Raw genomic sequence first — 19723 nt, 5'->3', positions numbered from 1 at the left:
AAGCAAGAGTCCAATGCTTACTCCACTGAGCCACCCAGGCTCCCCTCTTTATGAAGAACTTTCTAATTTCTAGTATCTCACTGCCCACATCTTGATTCTTGACACTACCAAGCCTGTTCTACCTGTGAAATCTTTAAACATTTTGACTTCGGATCCTTCCCTTTTCTGTCCCTCACACCTGCTCTTCCACCTCCATAACCCCCCAGTTTTTCCCTGTCAATCCTATTCCCCCGGTCTTTACTTTTCGGCTGAGCCTGTACTCCTCTGGTGACTCTCCACCCTTCATTGTTCCTTAGTTGTCCCAGCAAATTTCCTTTTCTTCTCCACTTCTTCCGAGCACTCAGCCCTTGTTTAAGGGCGGTGGGGAATGACGCTGACCAATACTGACTCAGGGCCCAGGACTGTAGATGGTGTTTCTAATTTTCTTACTTTTCCCAATTATCATACTTCAACAATGAATTCCTTTAATTTTCATTACAGCTAAGGAAAGGCCACTCTCTCCTAAGCCCTTGCCGCGGTTAGACTCTTTCAGGAAACGCAGGCGCAGTCGTCCTCGCCCTGGCCTCGCGGGGCATGACGGGCAAAGGGGTGGGGCACGGCGCTGGGGCGCGGGTGGCTCGCGCTGTGCGCGCCCCGGCGGCGGCGTGGTCCTGGTGGGCTGCGGTCCGCGCGCTGCCGCGGCCGCCCTCTTCGGAGGTGGGAGGGGCAGACGGAGCAGGCGCGGGCCCGGCGGAAGCCATGTTTGTGGCGCGCAGTATTGCGGCGGACCATAAGGATCTCATCCATGATGTCTCTTTCGACTTCCACGGGCGACGAATGGCTACCTGCTCCAGTGACCAGAGCGTCAAGGTGCGCGCGGAGCTTTTGGGTGGGGCCGAGCCCAGAAGGAGGGGGAGTGGGGACTTGCATGACCCGCTGTTAGAGCGGAGGGAACGGCGCGTGGAAAGGGGACTACCGCGGATTTTGAGGCACGCCGCTGGACACGAGGTCTGGAGCCCAAGGAGTGTGGGCGGCTGGGCTGCTCCGCCGTGCTTGCCCCAGTATCGTGGGGGTCACAGACGCTCCCCCGCTCTCACTCTGCTCTGCGCTTGCGCGGGGGGGAGGGCGGGCAGGCGTCTTAGCCACGTGCGCGCTCCCGCCAGTGGGGCCCTGGGCATCACGCGGGTTCTAACTCCTGCAGGTTTGGGTCATTGTGGGCGAGAGCTAGAGATTCGGCTTAGTCTGCGAGAAGGGTTTGTCAGACTGCGCGGGTGGGGGAGTACTTGTCCTGTTACCACACCGGTTCAGCCAGAGGCCTTTGCCTCGCCACCTGTAATGCAGTCGGTTCAACGTGTTGTCTCAAGTGCTGTGATGAGCTTGTTGCTCATCTTGAGATTGTTCTCTCCTTGCGTTCATATGGGAAACAAATCCATTTATATCCAGTGAAGTTCTCTACTTGCTATTAAAGAAATGGAGTGCTTGTTTCATAAAGTTCATGTAAATGTCTGCACTACTTTGACCAGAATTTTCTGTGATAAGAGGATGGTCTTTGGGATTTAAGAACTTTAGAGATTATTATAGCGTTAACGACAATAGACTTGCAGATGAAAGCTGGAGTTCGGATTATTTGCATTTTCGACAACTCCAAAATAACTGAAAATCTGAAGGATAGTTTTTATTACTTGCCTTTCACATGAGTCAAGTTTGATACCAGTGATCCCTCAATGATGAATTACAGCTGGTGTTCCCTTTCGAAAAAGTGGTGTCACCAAATACATGGAATAACTATAGCGTTCTAATTCCTAAAAGGTTTAAAATCACTTAATTTTTTTTTTTTTTTTTTTATTGTGGTAAGCTAACCATCTTTAGATCTACATTACAGTTCAGTGGCCTTAAGCATAACATTCATGTTGTGCAGCCGTCACCACTATACATCTCTGGAACTTTTTCATCATTCTAAAGTAAAACTCTACTCAATAACTCCTTTTTCTACCCTGCCCCAGTCCCTGGTCACTTCTAATACTGTTCCTTTTTTTTTTTTTTTTTTTTGTTTAACGTTTACTTACTTATTTTGAGAGAGAGAACAAGTGGGAGAGGAGCAGAGAGAGAGAGAGAGAGAGAGAGAGAGAGAGAGAAAGAATCCCAAGCAGGCTCCATGCTCAGCATAGAACTGGACATGGGGATCGATCTCATGACCCCTGAGAGCATGACTTGGGCCGAAATTAAGAGTCAGAAGCCCAACTGCCTGAGCCACCCAGGTGCCCCCTAATACTCTTTCTTTATAAATTTGACTATGCTGGGTATCTCATATAAATGTAACCATATAATATTTGCCCTTTTGTGTTTGGTTCATTTCACTTACCATGATGTTTTCAAGGTTCATCCATATTTGTAGTATGTATTGTAATTTCATTAAGATTGAATGATAATTTTGTTGTATGTGTACACATTTTCTTTAGACATTCATCTATCCACCTGTTGTTGAATATTGCAGTAATTAATGTCTGTTAACTGAATAGGTCATAGATTTTTTTTCCTCATCCACTTGTTACTGAATCTCTAAATCTTTCCGTTTGTAGGTTTTGTTTGTTGGAAGTAGTATTGCAATGGAAATCTTCATTACTTTAAGCTTTTTGTGTTTTGAATGATTTCCTTAGCCTAATTCAAGTAGAGAAATTAGTGAATATTTTAAAAGCTTTTGTGAATAATTGGCAGATTGTCTTTTTGAAGGTTATACAATTTTACAGTTAAAGTACTGATTTGATAGGATAATTGTCCATGTCAGGAATTACTAACATTTTTTCTCTAATTTTTAAAATTGTGGTAAGATACACGTAAAATTTACTGTCATAACCATATTTAAGTGTTTATAGTTCAGTGGTATTAAGTACATTCATATCTGTGCAATCATCACCACCATCTATCTACAGAACTTTTTCATTTTGCAAAATTGAAACTTTGTACCCATTAAATTATAACTTCCCATTCTCCCTGTCCTCACACCCTAGCTACTACCCCCATTGTACTTTCTGTCTATGAATTTGACTAGGTACCTCATATAAGTGGAGTCCTACAGTATTTGTCCTTTTTGTGACTGGATTATTTCACTTAGCATAGTGTCTTTGAAGTTTGCACATGTTGGAGCATGTGCTGGAATTTTCTTCCTTTTTAAGGTTGAATATTACATTATATGTATTGTAAATAACACATTTTGCTTAACATTTATCTGTCAGTGGACTTGGGTTGCTCCTATGTTTTTTGCTGTTGTGGATAATTCTGCTATAAATATGGGTATGCACATACCTCTTGGAGAACCTGCTTTCAACTCTTTTGGGTATATACCCAGAAATGGAATTGCTGGATCATGTGGTAATTCTATTTTTAGTTTTTTGAGGAGTTTATCATTTCATTTTTTAAAAGGTTAAAATGTTGTCTTGTTATAATCTATATTTTTTGTTGATAGTAAGATTAAGTATTTTGCTTTTGTTTGTTACATAAACAGTTGGTCCTCATTATTAGCCAATTGTGTATTTGTGAGTTCACCTACTCTTTACAATTTATTTGTGACCCCAAAATCAATATTCTCAGTTATTTGCTTGACATGAGCAGAGTAGCAAAAAATTGGAGTTGCCCGGTGTGCATGTTCCCAACTGAGGTTAAACAGGGTGACACTGCTTTCTATTTTATTTTGTTTTATTTTATTTACTTATTTTAAATTTATATCCAAGTTAGCATGTAGTGTAATAATGAATAATGATTTCAGGAGTAGATTCCAGTGATTCATCCCCTATGTATAACACCCAGTGCTCATCCCAACAAGTGTCTTCCTTAATGCCCCTTACCCATTTAGCCCATCCCCCCCTCCCACAATCCCTCCAGCAACCGTGTTTGTTCCCTACATTTATTTTTTTTATTTTTTTTTTTTAAATTTTTTTTTTCAACGTTTTTATTTATTTTTGGGACAGAGAGAGACAGAGCATGAACGGGGGAGGGGCAGAGAGAGAGGGAGACACAGAATCGGAAACAGGCTCCAGGCTCCGAGCCATCAGCCCAGAGCCTGACGCGGGGCTCGAACTCACGGACCGCGAGATCGTGACCTGGCTGAAGTCAGACGCTTAACCGACTGCGCCACCCAGGCGCCCCTGTTCCCTACATTTAAGAGTCTCTTATGTTTTGATCCCCTCCCTGTTTTTATGTTATTTTTGCTTCCCTTCCCTTCTGTTCATCTTAAATACCTCATATGTGTGAAGTCATATGATAGTTGTCTTTCTCTAATTTCACTTAGCATAATACCCTCTAGCTCCATCCACATAGTTGCAAATGGCAAGACTTCATTCATTTTGATTTCCGTGTGGTACTCCATTGTGTGTGTGTGTGTGTGTGTGTGTGTGTGTGTGTTATACACCACATCTTCTTTATCCATTCATCCATTGATGGACATTTGGGCTCTTTCCATACTTTGGCTATTGTTGATAACACTGCTGTAAACATTGGGGTGCATGTGCCTCTTTGAAACGGCATACCTGTATCCCTTGGATAAATACCTAGTAGTGTTATTGCTGGGTTGTAGGGTAGTTCCATTTTTTATTTTTGAGTAACCTTCATACTGTTTTCCAGAGTGGCTGCACCAGTTTGCATTCCCACCAGCAGTGCAAAAGAGATCCTCTTTCTTTGCATCCTTGCCAACATCTGATGTTGCCAGAGTTATTCATTTTAGTTATTCTGACTGGTGTGAGGTGGTATCTCATTGTGGTTTTAATTTGTATTTCCCTGATGATGAGCGATATTGAGTTTTTCATGTGTCTGTTAGTCATCTGGATGTCTTCTTTGAAGAAGTGTCTGTTCATGTCTTTTACCCATTTCTTCACTGGATTATTTGTTTTTTGGGTGTTGAGTTTGAGAAGTTCTTTATAAATTTTGGATACTAACCCTTTATCTGATATGTCGTTTGCAAATATCTTCTCCCATTCCGTCAGTTGCCTTTTAGTTTTGCTGATTGTTTCCTTTGCTGTGCAGAAGTTTTTATTTTGATGAGGTCCCAATAGTTCATTTTTGCTTTGGTTTCCCTTGCCTCTGGAGACATGTTGAATAAGAAGTTGCTGCAGTGACACTTTTATTTGGACTCTCATACTGTAAACAAGTCTTTTGTTTTTTTGAAAGAGAGAGAGGGAGAGAGAGAATCCCAAGCAGGCTCTGCACTGTCAGCGCAGAGCCTGATGTAGCACTTGAGCTTGTGAACTATGAGATCATAACCTGAGCCAAAATCCAGAGTTAGGAGGTTAACTGACTGAGCCACCCAGGGGCCCCACAAGTGTCCTTATCATTGTCTATTTTGTGCCACATTTTTCACATTTTTGTTTTTTTGTTGGTGATTTCACTGTCTAAAATTGTCCCCAAGTATATATAGTGCTGAAGGGGTGCCTAGTGATCTTAGGTGCAAGAAGGCTGTAATATGCCCTGCAGAGAAAATATGTGTGTTAGGAAAGTTTCACTCTGCCATGAGTTGCTGCTGGCTCTGATTTCAGTGTTAATGAATCAATAATATCCACTAAAGAAGTGTCTTTAAATAGATACATACATGAAACGAGATTATGTATTGATTAGTTGACAAATATTTCCCCTGAGAGCAGTGGTTTAGTATTTACTGGTTCAGTGTTCACAGCAACATTGTAGAACACAACTACTACGATAACAAGACTTGATTGTAACTGTAGTTGTCTCTGTTACCTATGAGAGCACAGATTCCTTGACCCCCTCCTGCTCAGCCTGGTGCCTGGCACTCTGCAGGTCCTTTTATTTTAATGTTTGTTTATTTAGAGAGAGAAAAAGAGAGAGAGAGCATGAGCAGGGGAGGAACAGAGAGAGGAGAGACAGAATCCCAAGCAGGCTCCTCACAGTCAGTGAAGAGCCAGATGTGGGGCTCGATCTGATGAACCGTGAGATCATGACCTGAGCCAAAATCAAGAGTTGGATGCTTAACTGACCGAGCCACCCAGGCGCCCCCCCCCCCCCGCCCCCCCCTCAGGTTCTTAATAAACATCTGAATGAATGAATGAATGAATGAATGTTTACTTACTGGTTGTATTATTTTGTGAATTTATGTTCATTTCTTTTGCCTTAATACTGATTCACTCTTTATGTTTGTCATGTTTATAGGAATATTTTGCATAAAATATGTCTTATTTTCTTACAGGTCTGGGATAAAAGTGAAAATGGGGATTGGCATTGTACTGCTAGTTGGAAGGTTAGTATTTTTAGTGATTTTAAAAAAAAAAATTGAGATGGTTACTATTTATTTGGTAGCGTCAGTGACTTGCTATTCTTCTGGAGAGAATTATAAAATGTATACTTTTCCTAAAATATTTTGATTTTAACTGCTAAAGTATCAAAAATATACTTCAGAAAATTTGAGAGTAGGAAAACGTACAATTTCATAGCATTCTAACATAACTATTTTTAGTGTTTTAGTATTTATTACTTATCTGTTCTTTTGCATATTTTTAATAGTTGTGATATTTTGTACAATTTCTGTTTTCAGCTTTATTCAGGTAGAATTTTACATACCGCTAGAGTCATCAGTTTTAAACGTGTAGTTCAACGAATTTTAGTAAATTTCTATGTACACTTGCATGGCCCTGAAACTTCCCTTGTGGCTGTTTGGGGTCAATTCCCATTCTGTACCCAGGCCCTAGGCAACCACTGAAGTGTTTTCTGTCTCTGTAGTTTTACTTTTTCTAGACATTTCATATAAATGGAATTCTACAGTATGTAGTTATTTGTGTCTAGCTACTTTCCCTTTTCTTTGAGGTTCATTCATGTTGTGAATTCAGTAGTTTGATCCTTCATACACAATACAACGGCGTTTACTACATTCACAATTTTGGTACAACTACCGCCTTTACCCATTTCCAAAACTATCACTCTAAAAAAGAAATCTCCATTTCTTGCCTTTTAATTTAACAACATATTTCATAAATATTTTGGTATGTTTTTAAAGCTTGTTTAAAAACATAAATGTAGCAGTAAAACATGAATATACCAATAAATATACCCTGTTTTTGTTCAACTTGTGATAGCTGGTATAAGTTGTTTCCTTTTTATTGTGATGAACATCTCTTTGTAATCTTTAGTTTTTAGGTAGGTTGTGCTTTACTGGCAATCTAATATTTAACAGAGTCTCACTGGTCTTGTGTATTCTTTAACTAGTAGCTTATATAAATAATAATTAAAAGTGAAACAAAAAAGACCAGACCAAAAAAAGGATAAAAAATAAGAGTGCAAAGTTTACCTTTGAATGACATATTTACCATGTGGAAGTTACACGATTATGAAAGTGTTCTGAGATTATTAAGTGTGAAAGTGTTAGATATACAGAAGCATGAAACAAATTTTATAAACATAATTGGTGGACTGATGCTTGTTGTTATACTGTATTTTTACTGGAAAGAACAAACAAAATTCTGTCCATGTGAAATTCTTTCTTTCTTTCTTTCTTTCTTTCTTTCTTTCTTTCTTTCTTTCTTTCTTTCTTTCAGAGAGAGAGAAAGAAAGAAGTGGGGCTCACCTGGGCTCGTGTTTTACCTGAAGTGGGGCTCAAGCTCACCTGATGTGGGACTTGAACTCATGAACCATGAGATCATGACCTGAGCCAAACAAAGTCAGATGCTTAATGACTGAGCCACCCAGGCCATAGGTTTTTTTTGTTTTTTTTTTTTGTTTTTTTTTTTTTAAGTTTATTTATTTATTGTGAGAGAGAGAGAAGAGAGGAGAGGAGAGAGTGGGGGAGGGGTAGAGAGAGAATCTCAGGCAGGCTCCATGCTGTCCTCCCAGCTCGATGTGGGCTTGATCTCATGAACCTCAAGATCCTGACCTGAGCTGAAATTAAGAGTTGGACACTTAAGAGACTGAGCCACCCAGGTGCTCCGATGTGAAATGCTTTGAGACCTTTCTGTTTTTTTCCTTTTGTCAACACGAGTGTTTAAGAATAGTAATTTGACATTTTTCAAATAATAAAGGTAACGCTACCGAGCTTTAAATTATTTTTTCAGAATACAAGGATTTGGGCTTCTCTGTATTTTATCACTCGTTGCCTCACTTCCTAGAATAGTCTACTTGTCTAACCAGGTATCAGAGTCATTTAAGCATTTTACTGCTGTAGTTTCTATATATTGTTAGGCTTTTGAAGCAGACAGTTTTGGTTAGTCTTATTTATTTTATTAGATGGCTGTTTCCTGTAGAGAGAATTTGCAAGTAAAAAAAATGGTGGACTGGTAGATCTTTTTTTTAAAGCTTGATAAGGCTAAACTCTGAAGCAGGTCTCTGTTAGTACTGGAAGAGGTCAACTTTATCCAGCTGGATTTTTCTTTATTAGTAAAATGTTAGAAGGACTTGACTCCAGAAGGGCCATAATCCTAAGTAGAGAATATCTTCTAAAAGTTAAAAATTTTCAGAACTTAATTTTTTATTTAAATGTAAAATTGAATAGCATTCTGCTCTTATTGAAGACATCTGTGTTGTTTCCTCAAGTAAAACTTTGTGTGAAATATGAGTAAAGTCAATTTTTGTTTTTTTTTTTAAATAATTCCTCAGACACATAGTGGATCTGTGTGGCGTGTGACATGGGCCCATCCTGAATTTGGACAGGTTTTGGCTTCTTGTTCTTTTGACCGAACAGCTGCTGTGTGGGAAGAAATAGTAGGAGAATCAAATGATAAACTGCGAGGACAGAGTCATTGGGTGAGACATTTGTTGGTTTTGGGGGTTTTGGGGAGGAGGGTGCATGATCTCCAAGGAATATCAGTCTTTCCAAGAATACTTCAGGCACTTGATAAGATGTTATCACTCTTCTCTGTGTTCACCAGTTCTATTTTTCCTCTTCCATGTTTTTCTTCTACTTGTTTATTTAATTTTGTCTTGGGCCTGAAGTGGTACTCAGGAACACTCATGGCATTGTTTAATGATAACTTTCATGATAAATCTGCAGTATTTGCATTGTCCTAGAGTGAGTGCACTCTAAAAATCCATTAAAATATTGTTTTTTCTCCTTTGTGGTTACCTTTGCTTTCTTATAAAATATGCTCTTTATCTGGTTCTGCTATTCTCTGCTCTTCCCTGATTGGATGTTTGATTTTAAGAGTCTCATGCTCTACCGACTGAGCTAGCCGGGCATGGATGTTTGATTTTAAATAAGAGTATAATGTGTGTACTAGTCAAGTTCCATGTCTGTAAAGTGAGGGAATTGAAGTAGATTACCTTTAAGACCCATTCCAATGTTTTTTCTTTTTTTCTTTATTTCTTTAATAGATAATTAGGCACAAGGTATAAATGAATGTATACAGTGACAATTTCCTCCCCTTTAGTGACACAGTTGGCTCCCTAGAGTCAACCACTATCATGTTTTTTGTGTATTTTTCTGGATATATTCTCTGCCTTTATAAGGACATAAATAACAGTGTTTCCTTCTCTGTTTACCAGTCCTATCCACCTTCCTCTCAACATTAATGCTTGCATGTTATCAATACTACTCTTTTTTTCTGCTGCGTATTATAAATTGTGGTAGGGTATACGTAACAATATTTATCGTGGTAACTTAAGTGTACAATTCAGTGGCATTAATTGCATTCACAGTGCTGCGTACACATCACCAATATCTGTATATAAACTTAATTTTTCCCAACATAAGTCAGTACCATTGAATAGTACCTCCTCTTTCCATTCCCCAACCCCTGGTAACCTCTGTTCTACTTTCTGTCTCTAGGAATTTGACTGCTCTAGGTACCTCATATAAATGGAATCATAGAATATTTGTCCTTCTGTATCTGGCTTGATTCACTAAGCAGAAGGTCCATCCATATTGTTGCAAAGGTCAATTTCATTCCTGTTATGGCTGAATAACATTCCATTGTGTGTATATGACACATTTGGTGTATCCATTTATCTGTAGATTGATAGTTGGGTTGTTCCTACCTCTTAGCTATTGTAAAAAATGCTGTAACCAAACTCAAGGGATTTGCCACTTGGGGTGCATCAAATTCAACACAACCCAAGAAAGTGTTGAAAGCAAAAACCTGTTTATTATTTGTTACAAGGAGACAAAGAGAAAGCTCCCAAAGCACTGTCTCCTTGTGGAGTTAGGAAGGTTTTATCCAGTGTATTGGGGACAGGGGCAGGGAGCTTGCATAAACACTTGAGTTGCACATGCCTGGGATGTCAACATGCTAGTGTGTACATCAGTGTTCAAAAAATGGTGGAAAACTCCGCCCATAGGAGATCTTAATATAAGGAGCTAAAAGTAGTTTCAGGATAACTTGGGGGCTTCTCTGCTTGTCCTCAGGTCTAGTCCAGCTCACACTGGATCACGTAAGGGGCTATCAGTATCAGGTAAGACACCTAGTTGGGTGTCTCCTTGGTTAGAACTGTTGGTTCCCCAAAACAAAATATATTCCCTGCTTTTATCCCTTTCTCTCTTCCCTTCTGCTGATAGCTTTCAGCCTTCTTACTTGATTAACTTCTTGTTGCATCCTAGCTAGCATTGCTACTATGAAATTTGTTATGTAGATATTTGTCTGAAGTCTTGCCTTTAATATTTTTGAGTATGTGCCTAGGAGTAGAATTGCTGGCTCATGTGGTAGTTCTGTGTTTTAACTTTTGGAAACTGCTAAATTATTTTCAGAATGACTGTACCATTTTTCACTCCTACCAACAATGCAGGAGTGTTCCAGTTTTTCCACATCCTTGCCAATGTTTGCTATCTTTTTTATTTTTCCATTATAGCTATCCTAGTGGGTGTGAAATGGCATCTCCTTTTTTTTTTTTTTTTTTAATTTTATTTAATTCCAAGTTAGTTAAGATGTAGTCGAATAATGGTTTCAGGAGTAGAATTTAGTAATTCATCACTTACATGTAGCACCCACTGCTCATCCCCAAAAGTGCTCTCCTTAATACCCATCACCCATTTAGTCCATCCCCCCATCCACCTCTCCTCCAGCAGCCCTCAGTTTGTTCTATGTATTTAAGAGTCTCTTACATTTGCTTTCTCTGTTTTTATCTTATTTTTCTTCCCTTTCCCTATGTTCATCTGTTTTGTTTATTAAATTCCATTTTTTTTTGCATTTCCCTAATGGTTAATGATGTTGAACACATTTTTATGTGTTAATTGGTTATTTGTATATCTTCTTGCAATGTCTTGATGTATAAGAAATTTATTTTTCATGTATATTTGGTTTTTCTAACTCAGTTCCTGAGTTACAACTCCCAGAACCCTTGGAATTTCCTAAGTGTACAGAGTGATAAAGGTATCTTTTATTATGTTAATGAGGTGACTTTGGGAAAGTGCCTAAGGTTGGGGTCTGGTTGCCAGTGAAGCCAACCTTGTGATTAGAGGGCTAGAACTTTCTGTGTCACCCTCAGCCTCTGGGGAGGTAAGAGAGGCTGGAAGTTGAATCGCTTGCCATTGGCTAATGTGTTAATCAGTCATGTCCTTGTAATGAATGAAATCTCCATAAAAACCCCAGAGAACATGGTTCAGAGAGTTTTGGGGTTGGTGAACTTGTGGAAATGTGGGGAGAGTGGTTAGCCTGGAGAGGGCATAGAAGCTTCTTACCCTTTCCCCATACCTTGCTCTATGCATCTCTCCCATCAGGCTGTTCCTGAGTTCTATCCTTTGATAATAAATTGGTAATCTATTAAGGGAAATGTCTGAGGTTTGAGAGCTGCTTAGGTGTCCGAAGTGGGGGCAGTCTTGCACGATTGAACTCTTAATCTATGGAATCTGATGCTGTTTCTGGGTAGATGGAGTCAGAATTGAGTTGAATTCTTGGACAGCTTTACTGCTGAGAATTGTGTGTGTGTGTTGGGGGGGGGGTTCTCCCCCAACCCCCGAACTGGAATTGTTACCAGAATTCTTTACTTCTTTAGGGAAATGTCTTTTCAAGTCCTTTGACCATTTAAAACAATTTTTTTTTTTTTTCTGTTGAGTGGTAGTTCTTTATATTCTGGATATTAATCCCTTTTCAGATATATGATTTGCAAATATTTTCTCCCATTCTGTGAGTTGCCTTCTCTCTCTCGACAGTCACCTTGGATGTACAAAATGAAGTCCAGTTAATTTTTTTCTTTTGTTTGCTGTGTTTTTGTTTCTTGTGTCATATTCAAGAAATCATTGTCAAGTCCAATGCCATAAAGACTTTCCCCAAAGTTTTATATTAAGAGAATTATAATTTTTAGCTCTTACATTTAGTTCTTTTGTTCATTTTTACTTAAGTTTTGTATATGGTGTAAGGTAAGGGTACAACTTCATTCATTCTCTCCGCCCCCCCCCCCCCCCCGCCCTTCTTTTTTAAAGTAATCTCTACCCCCAACGTGGGGCTCAAACTCATGACCCTGAGATCAAGAGTCACATGCTATACCAACTGAGCTTTCCAGGCTCCCCCAACTTCATTCTTTTATATGTTAATATCCAGTTTTCCCAGTATCTTTTATTGGAATGACTGCCCCATTGCCCTTTGTAGTGGCCTCTTTTAGACAACAGGCTTACGCAATGGATCGTAAAAAGCAAGGCAGAAGGGCCCACAGTAACCCCCTGGGTGAATATAAACAGGCCCATTAGGCAGCCTACCTCAAAGTGTTCATAGGCCCTAACTAACCAATGGGCCACTTACAACCAGGCACAGTTACCAAAAAAGGGAAAGTTCCATATGTCCCCATACCTCCTTTACCTTCCTCCTTTAAATGCAGCCCCCACCTGCTGCCTCATAGCAGACAGCCTGTGCTTTGCTCTCCTCTCCCTAACTCCCTTGTGTTCTATTCGATAAACTTCTATCTCCTTTGTTCTGCCTCAGGTGAATCCTTTCACTGCCCTTGCCTCCAGCTTCCACCCTTTAGGGTTGCCCCACATTTAGGGGCCCCCATCTGATCAGGAGAGACACCACACCCTTTCCCATTTGAGTGGTCTTGCATCCTCATTGAAACTCAATTGACCATATATAGAGGGTTTATTTCTGGACTCTATTCTGTCCCATTGCTGTATGGGTTTCCTTAATGGCAATACCATAGTCTTCTAGTTACTCTAGATTTGTAGCTTGCATGCTATAAATTTTTTGAAAAAATTTATTTATTTAAGTAATTTCTATACCCAGTGTGGCGCTTGAACTCATGACCCCAAGATTAAGAGTCACACACTCTACCAACTGAGCCAGCCAGGTGCCCCTACAGTTTTTTTTTTTCATTAAAAAAATTTTTTTTTAATGTTTTATTTATTTTTGAGAGAGAGAGAGACAGAGCATGAGCAGGGAAGGGCAGAAAGAGAGAGAGACACAGAATCTGAAGCAGGCTCCAGGCACTGAGCTGTAAGCACAGAGCCCCATGTGGGGCTCTAAACCCATAAACTCTGAGATCATGACCTGAACCGAAGTCAGACACAAAACTGACTGAGACACTCAGGTGTCCTGTTTTAAAATTTGTTTTGAAGTTTATTTTGAGAGACAGAGAGTGGGAGTGAGGGAGGGGGAGAGAGAGTGAGAGAGAGAATCCCAAGCAGGATCCTCACTGTCAGCATGTAGCCGGATGTAGGGCTCGAACTCATGAACCGTGAGATCATGACTTGAGCTGAGAGTCTGATGCTTAACCGACTGAGCCACCCAGGCGCCCCGCCCCTACAATTTTTTTTTTAATGTTAGGAGGGGCTGGTCTTATGTTTGGCCTAGGCCCTCCCTAAGGCAAACAACTGTTTAAGGGGAGGAGAGAAGAGAAATTTATACTAGGGATTTTTCTAGCAGTCAGTCTGAGATGGGTCAGTATCTGTGGTGGGTTGGCTTGAGGAGTAAGTAGTAGCATAGGGTTTTTACTTGAACTTAGTTAAAGATATAGGTTTCCCCTGTTATATGAAAGTAGAGCATTCTTAAGAGAACTTTTCTAAGCTGAAATGGCATAAAGTGGAGAAGCAGTTACCGCTAACTTACATGGAAAAAATTTTGAGCATTCCCAGAACCAAAAAATAACTTCTCTTAGGCTTTTCTGATACCTTAGGATACACTTTGCTAATGGATGCATAACATAAATTGAGATAAAGCACAGATGCTCAAAGACAGTTCAAAGCTATGTCAGTTTGATGGTGAGATACTGTGTAGTTCCCAAGGAAGGAGCTGGTGGTGGTGCTATTGTTGAAGCTGAGGGTGCTTCAGGTAGTGGCTTGCAAAACAGATGTTGAAAGCTGTTTTCACTTTTTGCAAAAGCAAAAATGCTCTTCAGATTTCTTTTGGTTAGCGAGAAAAGGTACTAATTAGGTCTTTTGCAAAAGCAAAGTGGCATAACACAAACCTTTGAAGAGCAGGGGATATCTGTATACTCATTTGTATTTAGTTAAACAAATTGTAATACAAGTGTAAATTGTATTTAGTCATTGATCATTCACTATTTCAGCGGTTGTATTGGTATTGGTTATTCAGTGGTGTTTGTATACAAGAGTTTGCAAAGATACAATCTTTGGGGTTTATGTGATATTCTTTTAATATTGAGACTCCTTAAAATGTATTTTAGTAACCATAGACACTAAAGTGCTGATTTCTCCATTTTGTTGATATTGTCTGTCAGAAATCTAGATGTTAGAAAGTAGCTTGTACATACCATATTGGAATTCTGTAATTATCACAATGCCAGCTTTGTACCATTCCCTTGGTCTCTAATAAATGCCTTCTTTTAAAAGTGGATAGTGGTGATCCACACAGGGCTAACTGGCATTTATGCTTGAAAGATGGAAGTTGCAGGTCTTCCATCTTACTGTTAAAAAATCTTAATTCATTTAATTTACTGCTTGCAGCATACTTGGTGAGACAAAGCTACCTATGTGAAAATTTGAACATTTTCTGGTTCAGTGACTGGTCTGCTTAAGGGAGAGTACCTACTTTTAATAAAGTTAGACTTTCTAAGGTCAACTTTTTTCTACCTTAAAGGGAATAATTAAATTTTTTTTTATACATTAAAAAAATTTTGTTTTAATTTTTTTTTTTAATGTTTATTTTTGAGAGACAGAGAGAGAGGGTGTGAGTGGGGAAGGGGCAGAGAGAGAGGGAGACACAGCATCCAAGGCAGACTCCAGGCCCTGGGCTGTTAAGACAAAGCCCAGGGTAGGTCTTGAACCCATGAACCGTGAGATCATGACCTGAGCTGAAGTCAGACGCTTACTGACTGAGTCACCTAGGCATCCCCCCCCCCCCAATTTTTTTTAACGTTTATTTATTTTTGAGAGAGAGAGAGAGAGAGAGAGAGAGAGACAGAGCGTGAATGGGGGAGGGGCAGAAAGAGAGGGAAACACAGAATTTGAAGCAGGCTCCAGGCTTTGAGTTGTCACCACAGAGTCTGATGCGGGGCTCAGACTCACAAACTGTGAAATCATGACCTGAGTTGAAGTTGGATACTTAACTGGCTGAGCCACACAGGCACCCTGGCAATAATTAATTATAGGTCACTCTTACTGCTGGCTGTGTATGTGGTATTTTGCTGTGGAGGAAATTGAGGCCTAAGTGATTTTTAAATAACTTTTTCAAGGGTTACATACCTAGTAAAATAGTGTGATTTCAGAGTCTATGTTCTTTCCACTGTACGATCCTTTATTTTGTATATAAATAATTTTTTTTTTTCAGGTTAAGAGGACAACTCTAGTGGATAGCAGAACATCCGTTACCGATGTGAAATTTGCTCCTAAGCATATGGGTCTTATGTTAGCAACCTGTTCGGCAGATGGTATAGTAAGAATATATGAGGCACCAGATGTTATGAATCTCAGCCAGTGGTCTCTGCAGCATGAGATTTCATGTAAGCTAAGCTGTAGTTGTATTTCTTGGAACCCTTCAAGGTAAGCTACACAGAAAACCTGATAATGTAATCCTAGTAAAACAAATTTCATAATTTTTAAACTAAGCATTTGATGGCTTAATTTCCTTAAAATGTTTTTCTTAAGTAGTTATGTTTATTATTAAAAAAAAAATTGTGTAGAATAAAAATTCTCCCTAATCTACCCTGCACCCTTCATGTCTCTTGTCCCCTATTTTTATTCCACATAAGAAGCCAACCATTGTAAATATTTTGGTGTGTACCTTCTGGCTTTTCCCATGTAAATACACAGAAATATTTAATGTGTGTATAAACATACAAATATATGCCAGTATGCACATATCATGTAAAGGTAGATCCAAAACACACAGATACATATAGACATACATTCTGGTTACTTGAAATTTGCCTTTTTCATTTACAAATACATTGTGTCTGTTTTCCCATGTATTAGTATAATTAATCCTACCTTATTTATTTATTAATTTTTTAAATGTTTATTCACTTTTTATTTTTGAGAGAGTGAGCTAGAGAAAGACAGAGCATGAATGGGGTAGGAGCAGAGAGAGAGGGAGACATGGAATCAGAAGCACACTCCAGGCTCTGAGCTGTCAGCACAGAGCCTGATGTAGGGCTCGAACTCGTGAATTGTGAGATCATGACCTGAGCCAAAATCTGACACTTAACAGACTGAGTCGCCCAGGCACCCCAGTCCTACCTTATTTTTTTAATTGCTGTATAGAGCATGACTCTGACTAGATCATAGTTGGTTTTAATTAAACTATTTTTAAAAATTAAAAGAAAAACGAATCACTTGGTAAAGAAAAAATTTCAAATAATACAGAGGAGTATAAAATGAAAGGTAAAAAGTTCCTCTACCCTCTAAAAATGCTAATAGTTCTGATTTTATTTATTTATTTATTTATTAAGTAGGCCCCATGCTCAGCGTGGGGCTTGAACTCCCAACTCTGAGGTCAAGAGTCGGATGCCCTACTGACTGAGCTACGTGCCCCTAATAGTTCTTATTTTAGATTTTAATTCTGATAGTTGCTATTATATTTTTTTTAATTTTAAAATTTTTTAAAGGATTTTGTTTTTAAGTAATCTCTACACTCAACATGAGGCTCAAACCCCCAATCCTGAGATCAAGAGCTGCTTGCTCAACCAACTGAGCCAGCCAGGTGCCCCAGTTGCTATTATATTTTTAAATGATTTACTTATGCCTTTGATTCTGCTATGTTAGCTTTATACAGTATTTATAGTCACTGTATGAAAGATGAATTTATCATTTAGCACATTTATAAAGCTTTCCACTTCTCAAGGTATGACTAGAGAGAGATCTTTTTTTTTTTTTTTTTTAATGTTTTATTTTTGAGAGAGAGAGACAGAGTGTGAGCGGGAATGGGGCAGAGAGAGAGGGAGATACAGAATCTGAAGCAGGCTCCAGGCTCTGAGCTGTCAGCAGAGAGCCCTACTCGGGTCTCGAATTCATGAGCTGTGAGATCACGACCTGAGCTGAAGTTGGATGCTTAACTGACTGAGCCATCCAGGTGCCCCTGATAACCTTTTTGTTCTTTTAAGATTTTATTTTTCTACAGCTAGTGTGGGGCTCAAACTTAACAACCCTGAGACCAAGAGTCACATGTTCCACAGACTGAGCCAGCCGGGTGCCCCGATAGAGATCTTATTTGTGGAAATGTTGATGGTTTTTTAATTATGTTTGTAATTATCATAATTTCAAATGATATATATCCATTTTTCTACTGAGCGATTTATCAATTTTTAGATTGTATATGGACTCACATTTTTTTAAAAAGGAAATTAGCTTATTTTGTTTCTACCTCCCATTCACCTTTCTATTTTGTTACGTTGCTTATAAAACTGGTAAAATGTACATTTATATTTACATTCTGTAAAAATTTAATACATATACAAATATTTAAAAATAATTTTTTTTTAATGTTTATTTATTTTTGAGAGAGAGCGTGAGCAAGGGCGGGTGGGGGGGCATGGGGTGCAGAGACAGAGGGAGAGAACACAGAAGTGGGCTCCAGGCTCTATGCTGTTGGCACAGAGCCCTACTCAGGGCTTGAACTCACGAACTGTTGAGATCATGACCTGAGCTGAAGTTGGACGCTTAACTGACAGAGCCACCCAGGCACCCCAACATAAGTATTTGTCTTTCACCACAAGTTGATTCTAAAAGTTAAGTAACAGCCAAATTTACATTATTAGACTGTAAATATTCGTTATAGATGCAAATCTAATCTTTTTCTTGAAAATTATTGTTCATGCAGAATATCTGGTGTTAACTTTTGTTTTGTTTTTTTTTTCTGATTTTACTTTTTATTTTTAAAAATTTACATCCAAATTAGCATATAGTGCAACAGTGATCTCAGGAGTAGATTCCTTAAGTGCCCCTTACCCATTTAGCCCATCCCCCCTTCCACAAACCCTCCGGTAACCCTCAGTTTGTTCTCCATATTTATGAGTCTTTCCTGTTTTGTCCCCCTCCCTGTTTTTATATTATTTTTGTTTCCCTTTCCTTATGTTCATCTGTTTTGTCTCTTAAAGTCCTCATATGAGTGAAGTCATATGATTTTTGTCTTTCTCTAATTTCACTTAGCATAATACCCTCCAGTTCCATCCACGTAGTTGCAAATGGTAAGATTTCATTTGTTTTGATTGCCGAGTAATACTCCATTGTATATATATCCCACATCTTCTTTATCCATTCATCCATCGATGGACATTTAGGCTCTTTCCATACTTTGGCTATTGTTGATAGTGCTGCTATAAACATGGGGGTGCATATGTCCCTTCGAAACAGCTCCCCTGTGTCCTGTGGATAAATGCCTAGTAGTGCAATTGCTGGGTTGTAGGGTAGTTCTATTTTTAGTTTTTTGAGGAACCTCCATACTGTTTTCCAGAGTGGCTGCAGCAGCTTGTGGTGTTAACTTCTGATGGATGCTCTGTTTTCTTTCTTGAGTCTTCTGGGTTATACTTGGCTGTCACAATTTTCATATCACATGTTGTCTTTAGATTTTTTTTTTTATTTTGGTGACTGATACACCTCTTAAAGTATATTTTTTTTCATACGGATGGATGGCAAACCTCTTTGAATTCTGACATACCAGAAAACGTCTTAATTTTACCCCATGGTTAATTGTAGTTTGGCTAGTTTTAGAGTTCTAAGTTCAAAATGTAAGAATTTTGAAGATAGTGTCCTTGAGAATCTTTTTAATTTAAGTGTTAATGAGAAGTCTGAGGTCAGTCTAATGCTGGTTCTTTTGTAGGTAGCCTGTTCTTTCTGGAAGTTTTCAGGATTTTTGTCTTAACTACTTTGAGCTCTGTTGCATGTGTATTCTCCTAGTTTGTGGTTTGTCATTTTGACACTGTGATGACTTTTGATGGTAGGAAGTTCTGAATTTTATTGTATTATTATAAATTTTTGAGGCTTCTTTCTTTTGAGAGAGAGCGTGAATGGGAGAGAGGAGCAGAGGGAGAGAAAGAGAATCTTAATCAGGCTCTGCGCTCAGCATGTAGCCTGATGTAGTGCTTTGTCTCAATGACCATGAGATCATGACTTGAGCCGACATCAGGAGTTGAACATTTAACTGACTGAGCCACCCAGAAGCCCCTAGAGAGTTCTGAGTTTTAATGTAACCACGTGTATCAGTCTTTCCTTTATTGTTCTAGTGCTTTTTGTGTTTTACTTGAGGGATTTGTCACCACCTTAAGGTTTTCAAGTGTATTCTGAATGGATTTTGGTTTTGCTTTTCACATTTAGGTCATTATACCTCCTGGAATTGCATTGTGTGATTTGAGGTAGCAGAATTCTAAAATGTATCCAGGATGTTTCTAGGTATTTTTTTACAGTTTTTATGAGGCAAATTTTCATATCTACCAAAAATGA

At 39.0% G+C, this 19723-nt stretch overlaps 1 protein-coding gene across 2 annotated transcripts in view; it reads left to right on the top strand.

Moving 5' to 3' along the window:
- Positions 1 to 621: 621 nt before the first annotated feature.
- SEH1L (SEH1 like nucleoporin) overlaps positions 622 to 19723 on the top strand; it is a 33123-nt gene continuing 14021 nt past the window's right edge. Inside the window, exons 1-4 of one of the 2 annotated variants that reach the window (XM_019433892.2) lie at positions 622 to 849; positions 6173 to 6223; positions 8569 to 8715; positions 15618 to 15829. In XM_019433892.2, coding sequence (XP_019289437.1) covers positions 739 to 849; positions 6173 to 6223; positions 8569 to 8715; positions 15618 to 15829 — 521 coding nt within the window. In that variant the 5' untranslated portion in view covers positions 622 to 738. The remainder of the gene's footprint in view (positions 850 to 6172; positions 6224 to 8568; positions 8716 to 15617; positions 15830 to 19723) is intronic. The other variant, XM_019433893.2, reaches the window with a different exon arrangement.

The sequence above is a fragment of the Panthera pardus genome, unplaced genomic scaffold, assembly GCF_024362965.1.
Source record: "Panthera pardus isolate Hobbes unplaced genomic scaffold, ASM2436296v1 HiC_scaffold_15, whole genome shotgun sequence".
Classification (NCBI taxonomy): domain Eukaryota; kingdom Metazoa; phylum Chordata; class Mammalia; order Carnivora; family Felidae; genus Panthera; species Panthera pardus.
The sequence above is the reverse complement of the archived record's forward strand: the minus strand, read 5'-3'. Positions and strand labels throughout refer to the sequence as shown.